The sequence below is a fragment of the Pseudomyrmex gracilis genome, unplaced genomic scaffold, assembly GCF_002006095.1.
Source record: "Pseudomyrmex gracilis isolate BER0280 unplaced genomic scaffold, ASM200609v1 scaffold_738, whole genome shotgun sequence".
Classification (NCBI taxonomy): Eukaryota; Metazoa; Arthropoda; class Insecta; order Hymenoptera; family Formicidae; genus Pseudomyrmex; species Pseudomyrmex gracilis.
In genome coordinates, this window is record NW_018021322.1 from 41577 (window position 1) to 50217 (window position 8641).

Consider the following 8641-nt stretch of genomic DNA (forward strand, 5'->3'; position numbering starts at 1 on the left):
ATCATATATAATGTTTTTAAGAAAAGTTCTTTCGTACACGTTACTAGCACAACTAGTAGCAACTTACAATAAAAAGAAGAATATTTTCCAAGATTTAGTAAGCAAGATAATAGCAGTTTGACAACTAACCCCGTGTCACAACTAGCCCCGGTCTCCCCTACTTTCGGCCATTGACACTTTCTACACCTCTAAGTTTGGTTATTTTTTTTATGTGGGAGAGCGCACAAAGAGACGGGCGTAGCTTGTTCCTGGATGCGCTCTCATCTAAAGCATGTACGTACTTTTCAAGCTCTTATCGTAATTTTTATAGTTATTCTTTATTTATTCTATACTAAATATTTGTATATAAGACATAGTACGTCTAAAATTATCATATATTATATGTAAACTATATCTGATGAATCGAGAAACGATAGTTCATTAATGAAACTTTTTTTGTCTATAACCTTTTTACGAAGAATAAGCAACGGCTAAAACCTTTTGATTGTTACTCGGGGATATGTTTTTGACAACATATGGTAAAATCATTGAAATCAGTAAGGTCGCCCTTAATATGCAAATTTATTGCAGACTTTTATTGAAAACTATGAAACACTTATTTGTTAAAAAATCTTCGAAATTAAGATTTATAATTTGATTTAGATGTATAGCATAAAACATTTGCAACCATTTTTGGCCTTCCTATTTACTTTTATTTAAATGTCAATTTCATCAAAATGTTAAACAACACATCTTCGTTCTTCTGAGAATTTGTTTATCATCAAAAAACCTTCAACCATAAAAACGAGACCGTTTATAAAATGTGATTGCAATTTTGTAAATTTCGTCATTTTGCTTATTGATATAGTTTTGAACAATATTTCCGCGAAAAAAAATCTCTAGTTGGATTATTACATGAAAATATAACGCGCTCCGCTGTAAATTCTAATTAAATCCAGTAAAAAAATTAAAAATAATTAATTGTTTTCACAATTTTCCGCTTTGGCAACTTTGTCTCGTTATAAATACGCTTTTTTTTATCAAATAATCTTTTTCATTTTCTTTTTTTAAATAGAAAATAAAAAAAACATTTTTATAAATATTAAACCAAATTTACTTTGCCATTTTTTCTTAGTGTTTTCTTAGTTAAAAAATTAAAAACAATAGTTTATATATTTGCGCATTTTTATACAATAATATGAACGTTTTTTTTCTAGAATTAATGAGAAATTAATCTCTTTTTTTCTAATACATTGACAAGCTGCATGGTCAGTTTTCTTTTTTCCCGTCTGATTGCCTTTACAAGAAAATATGATCGCGACGACCTCACCGTTTCGCCACGCGTTATCTTACGTTTGATGTACCACTTGATATACTATCTTTCCTGCTCTAGCGAAGTTTTCCCGTGCGATGTACGGCCAACATTAACGATGAAATATCGCTCTTGCCATCTCTCATTATCGAATCGTACTATCTACGCGCTACAAATTCCGATACTGTGACATATGCAAAAAGAAGAAAGAAATAAATTAAGAACTTTCCGAGAATGAGAACCTGCATATAAATCATCGCATATTTTGGTTAAGATTTTTAAACTCTATTTAAAAACATGTATAAACTTTCTGGTTTGATCGTTGATGTATCTATACATTATATAATATTACAGGTTTCAATAAAATCGCAAAAAGTTAATTAATTTTTTAACTGTTTTTGAAACTTATGTTTTTTAACAAAATATGCTGTTTAGAAAATATGCGAACGTTGCATCTTCAAAATAAATAATTAAACTTAAAATCTTATACATATTTCAATTGTAAAAATATGTTTAGTTACTATTATAAAGAACTTAGATTTTTTAAAAGATTATTCTCAAGAGTCGGTAATTTAGAACCATTTGGATGTTTTGCAGAAATAAAAACAAAACAAAGTTTATAATATACCCAAATGTATAATACACCTAAACTTAGATTTTTCCAGTTTTATATTAGTTTACAGTATTTATATTAGTTACATAAAAGTGTTACGAACGTCTTTCATATTAAATAGTGGAAATTTGGGACTTTTTGTTCAAATATTAAGAACTCTATGTTCCTAAGATAGAAACCGATGTTTATACGAGTATTTGCAGACAGAATTAGTAGAAGAAAGAAAAGTAGCGGCAGAAAGAAAAAGGAAGGAGAGTTGCGAAAAAAAGGAGTTCCCCACTCATATCTGAATGGGAATTCAACAAGTGTCGGAAGGAAAGCTCGAGGGAATAGCACAGGCTTCTGCCGTAACTTTCCATAGAAGCGGGTGGTGCAGTTATGTTCTTATACTCTCGCGCGCACTGTAACAGGTCTCGCTAACACGAGAATTAACTGCGGCAGCAAACGTTTACAGCGATACTAGGTATTCGCTCAAAAGCAAAAAAGAACCGAATTTGTCTCAATAATTACATTCATCAATATTCTCATATTTTTCCATCCCTTATCCTTTGATGCGATATATATAATTTTTGTGTGTAATTACTAAATGAGTTCGTATATGAGATTAATTCTTTTAAATTAATTAGGTAAAGATTTTATATATACATATATACCTTACGAAATATATATATCCTTACGAAAAAGAATTACTGGCAGTAATATATTGCGGCAGTGGTACAAAAGAATTACTGGCATTCTGTGTATTTGCCAGTAATATTCTCAGTGATTCCTGTAATATCTAATAATATTCTTGTGTGATTGTCAGTAATATTTATATTACTGACTTTATTTATATGTAATCGGCAGTAGTTCTTTTTCGTAAAGGTATATTTGTTCGTGAAGGACACAATTCTTGTGGTGAGAAAATATCAATTACTGCGCAATGTTTTTATCTTCTTATTATTTCCAGATTTCAGAAAAATGTTAATCCTGTTAACTCCCTTTTCTTATATCTAGTTCTTTTTAATATTTATAATGAAACTTCTTGAGGTATTTTTCTTACGACAACGTTAAACAATGATTATTTCCTTTAATAAAAACAAAATCAGTATGAAAACTTTTAATTTCTTTACTTGTGATCAATAAAGAAACGCATTTTGTTGCATTTTTGGTATCACTCTTACAAAAAAGAACTACTGCCGATTACATATAAATAAAGTTAGTAATATAAATATTACTGACAATCACATAAGAATATCATCAGATATTACAGGAATCACTGAGAATATTACTGGCAATTACACAGAATGCCAGTAATTTTTTCGTGCCACTGCCGCAATATATTACTGCCAGTAGTTCTTTTTCGTAAGGGCATGAACGCCGTAATCGGATCAACAAGAATTTAGAATGTGTAGTAAATGGTAAGACACAATAATTATGGAAATAACGAAAACAATTGAAATACTTTTCTAAGCTTTCTACGTCTTTGCACATTAAATTCAATTTTTTTGTATAAGAGCGATTTTATTTTTTCTGTACAGTTTTGGTTTTATTTGAATTTCAAATGAAGTGACAGAGAATCAATTAATGTAATGAATTGATGTGAGAATTTTGTGACTTTACAGTTGCTAACCGTCTTAGTGGCCAATATTTAGTTGATCTTCGTTGTATGGATCGATTCTACTTGCCTGAAATCTTCCAAGCGTGCCTGAAAGGCCTCCTTGCTCACTACGTCGTACGTCTGTGTCTTGCTCTCATCTCTAGGTACGGACACCAGTGGCCATGTGTTCATGTTGTGAAGGTCCTGGTCAGTAATGGAGAATCTCTGCGTCAGGTTCGATCTGGTTGTTGAACAACGACACAGTAAAGTGGTTTATTAAGGAAAGAAATCACATATCGTAAACATGCAAAAGTATAACAATAGTATTAAATGGTATATGTATATACACACATATACAATTGGTATATATATATATATATATATATATATATATATATACACATACATATATTTGTATGTACATATATTTGTTTGTGTGTATGATATTCAGGAAAAAAACAAGAAATGATGAATAAAATACGGATTGCTACATTTAAAATAAAAATATGAGTTTTTTAATTAAAAATTTCTTTATTTTGTTTTTTTTCAAATTATTTTCATAAAAAATGTTTTTTTTTTCGATTCATAAAGCTTTTAATTCTCTCACGAGCAATTAGTGCGACTATTTTGCTATTCCGCAAGGTAGGTATTTGTTTTGCAGAAACGTGTTGTATCTTGGTCGCGTCCCGTCTCGATTGCAAGAACTGAGGAAACCATTCGTTCTCATCACATAAAATACGACGAAAGATTCGATCGACAAAGAAACGCATTTTGTTGTCCATATCACGATCGTCGTTGGATCAACAAGAAAATGTTCTAGGTAATTATAAGACAATAATTGCACAAAACTAACAAAAATAATTAAAGAAAATTGTGTTACTAGAGATAAAAAAAATAAAAAAATATATAAATTCAAATATATTTAAAATATTTGACATAAATCGGCTAAACCTGAGAGTGTTGCCGTTGGTGTAAATAAAAAAGGCCACTTCGGATCTTTCCAATTGCATTCTGGTAACCAGTTTACCCAGGTCCGTGGCTATTGTTACCTGTAATTATCACAAAGCATTGATCATCAGAAGTGTTTTGCGAAATTAAACACACAAAACTACAAAGTGATTTGTCATCTGTTTAACAAAACATTATTCTCTATTTCGTGAATCTGAATCAATTCTTGAATCGATTCTTTTCTGTTTAAATATATAAAATAAAGCTCGAGTTGTGTGCTTTCGGGTTAATGGATAGTGTACGGAACTTCTGTTAAAAGATAACGGAAAGGCACAAAAGCACCAAGTACACAGTCTTGAGTGACTGAACATTTGCGAAACATACTCCGAGTGACCACTTCAAGTCAAGAATTCCTAAATGGCTACCACTCGTAAGAGATTCTTGATTATTTCGCGTGAACTGAGCAAGGAAATGTTTTAATCAGCACATAAGATTGTAGATGTCGAAATTTTTTTAACTTTATTGTTTTGTTTTGTAATGGAAAATAAGTTTTACTTTTTTATACAACATAACTTAATAAAAATAAGAGACTTTTCAGTTTGTTTTTTGATATTAGATTCTATTTATCTTTCATCAAATTAATTAAGATTTTATTTTTATTTAGAAAAATATTTTATATATATAATTTGCGTTGTGCAATATAATATATACGAAATCTCTTGGTTTTACAAAAATCTTCTCTCTAATCAAATTACAAGAAAATAGATTTCAATTTTGCTAATGTAGAGTTTTGATCTAATAAACAACAAATTTAGTATTCTTTAGATTATTTGCAAGGTTTTGCTTGTTTGGCTATCAGTTCTCGGTTTAACTGAATCTCATTTCTATAAATCATTAAAACGTTCATCAATCTAAGAATATGGCGTCGTAGTTTTCAATTTATCGGTTTGCGGCAGCAATTAATGCTATATTAATAATGCCGGCGGTAGTGGGATATGGGGTAGAAGTGTAGGGATAGAAGGAGTAAAGAGGGATGGAAAGTCTGCAGGAGAGGTATCTAAGATAGTTACTGAAAGTGGACTGGAGAACTCCGTGTTATTTGATAAAGAAAGAGTTGCAAAAAGAATTCTTAAGAGAAAGAGCGAGACAAAGAACGGTTGGATTGAAGAGAGGATAAAGAGAGGGGAAGGGGAGAGATTGTGAGAACATGTTGGAAGGAGATAAAAAAGTAGAGCAGTGAAGGAGAGAGAGCAGTCGGATTGAGAAAAGGAGAGAGTAGAGTTCTATAGGAGGAAAGGAGTTGAGATAGTTGATGAAGATGAAGGAAATCATGGAGGGTACGATGGCTGAGTTAGTAGAAAAAGAGAGGGAGATGCAGAGAAAAGAGAGATGGAAAAGGATTAAAAAACTCGAAGTTTAACATGTGGTACCAGAAAGTGAAAAAAGAGAGAGTAACCGAGATATTTCAAGAAAAGATGGAGAGAAGAGAGGTGGCAGAGAGTAGCGAGATTCAGATTAGGGAGTGAGATGAGAGGGAGAAATTATTGGGAAGGAGAGGAAGAGAGAAAGTGTCGGATGTGTGGTGTAGAGAAGAAAAATTGGAAGCATGTGTGGGAAGAATGTACGGAATGGGGAGTAGAAAAAAGTTGGGATAAAATGGTGGAAGTGATACAGGAGAAGGAAGGGGAGGGAGAGGAATGGTTGAAGAAAGTTGAGGAGTGGAGAAGAATATATAGGAGGTATGGAAGAGGAAAAAGAGGAAAGGAGATTGGAATGTATAAATGAGAGTAAGAATAAGGGAGAGTGAGAGAAAGAATAGAGATGGGTAAGTGGAAAAGTGTATGAGCAAATAAAATAAATGATAATAAAAAGATGCGAGAAGAAATGCGCCGGAAACGGAAGTTCAAATGATAGATCAAATTAAGTTAGAACGCATGTGTGTGTGTGTTTGTGTAGAAATAGAATATAAATAAAGAATTAGGTTAGGTTATCAACCTCTCACGTTAGATTGTTTAATATAATCTATAATATTATTATGTGTAATTATTATATGTAGTACACTAGAAGAAGATCCAAATTAAGGTCGAAACGTTTGTCAAGTTTTTAAAATAACGAAGTTTATTGACACGAAGATCTGGTTATTGCCTCGAATTGGCTACTTCCCTATTATTATAAGTTTTCACGAGGAAGAATACAGAAGTTTAAAGAATTAGGCTTATGACAAAAATTGAAAAGCTGATTAGACTTTTGAAAGCCCGTGGCCCAGACATTGGTGGTGGTGAAATAAATGAATTAGAACGTGTTTTGATTTATGGAATGTTTCGATCTTTATTCAGATCCTCTTCAGCCAATCTATTATGTCCATGAAAGTTCATAATATGTAAAATTGTATAATAAGTAAAATGTTTTTTTTTCTATTAATAATGTATATTGATAGCAAATGAAGCGAAATATAATAAATAAATCGTTCGAAGAGCACTTATGCGAATGAAGCGAAATATAATAAATTGTTCGAAGTACAAAAATGTAATTTGTGATACATGCAAAGCTTTTTTTAATAATAAGTTATTGTCGGGGAGGTCAGGTGTCAAAATTTAGATAGCAGCAAGTATAAGAATTCTTGCATGAAATGTCATTAGTTATAAATTTAAAGTCAAGGTTATCAAATTTATTACGTTTGCTAGGATTTTGAAAGTACTCACTGCGATCGTTCAGCCAAAAATGACATTCCAGAGGTCACGAATCACATTGTGAGAGGCTTGAAAAGACTGAATCTGAAATTTTCTTTCAGAGGTAGAAACACCTTAAACAGTTTTATCAAGGTTCATAAAGATCGTTTGCATCGTGGCTCAAACAATAATGTGATTTCCAAATTAAACTGCTCCTCATGCGATGCATCTTATGTCGGACAAACTAGCAGACAGTTAAAAACAAGAATTGCTGAACTTCAGCGTAATTTTTACTACACATACGACCGACAATCATTTATTAGCAAACATCGCAGTGATTTGGGTCACTTTAATTGGAATAATATTGAGGTGCTAGTTTCTGAAAAATTATATTATAAGAGATTAATCTCAGACATAATTCACATAAAGATGCAGAGAAACGGGGCAAATTTAATGAAAGATACGGAACTGCTTGACCCGTCGTATTTCCCGATAATAAACAAGATAAACAGCTAGTTATTTTTCTCTTCCTATTGACATCTTTACTTTTCAAAACTGCTGTTTTTCGGTTTGTCTCATTCGTGCTACAGACATTGCAGGCTTCCTTTCTACTCTGAGTTATCTCTGGGTTTCTCTTGACTTCATTACAAATACAGAATGATTGTCATTTTTGGCTGAACGATCGCAGTGAGTACTTTCAAAATCCTAGCAAACGTAATAAATTTGATAACCTTGACTTTAAATTTAACTAATGACTACTAATAACTAAATTTAATTAATACTCACACAGATCCATCCATTCAGACATCCATTAGACAGCTCTATGCGACACCCGGTAAAAAATTTTTCATATATATTTATACACAAATTAAAATAATTATATCTAATTATGCAAATTTATATACCGAATATGTCCATACAATTTTATACATGAAAAATTTTTTACCGGGCATCTGATGTCGCATGGAGCTGTCGACGTCTAATAGACGTCTAATCAAGTTTTTGTTCTGGGTAATTTCATGCAAGAATTCTTATAATCGCTGCTATCTAAATTTTGACACCTGACCTCCCTACAATAACTTATTATTAAAAAAAGCTTTGCATGTATCACAAATTACAGTTTTGCTCTTCGAACAATTTATTATATTTCGCTTCATTCGCATACTACCATGATCAAAAAATAACCGGAATTTATTCATAAAAAGAAAAGTACATGTTTATTCTTCAAAATTCAAGTTGTCCCCTTCAAAGTAGTCCCCGTCGGCTGCGATGCACTTATGCCAGCGTTTGATCCACCCCTCGAAGCTTTTCTGGAAGTCGGTTTTTGGTATACCCATTAGTGCCTCCAGCGATTTTAGCTTTATTGCCTCCACACTCTCAAAACGAGTTCCTCGTAGTGGTTTTTTGAGTCGATCGAATAGGAAGAAGTCACATGGTGCCAGATCAGGTGAATTGGGCGGTTGTTGAATGGCATTGGTGTTGTTTTTGACGAGAAACTCACGAATAATCAACGCATTATGAGATGGCGCATTATCGTCATG

General features: G+C 32.1%; 1 protein-coding gene across 2 annotated transcripts in view; it reads right to left on the minus strand.

Annotated features, from left to right (window-relative positions):
* Window positions 1–4516, minus strand: part of LOC109861406 (receptor-type guanylate cyclase daf-11) — a 19726-nt gene extending 15210 nt beyond the window's left edge. For both annotated transcript variants that reach the window (XM_020441040.1, XM_020441041.1), the window contains exons 1-2: window positions 4435–4516; window positions 3572–3724 (exon numbers count right to left, since the gene is read on the minus strand). In XM_020441040.1, coding sequence (XP_020296629.1) covers window positions 3572–3724; window positions 4435–4493 — 212 coding nt within the window. In that variant the 5' untranslated portion in view covers window positions 4494–4516. The remainder of the gene's footprint in view (window positions 1–3571; window positions 3725–4434) is intronic.
* Window positions 4517–8641: the final 4125 nt, after the last annotated feature.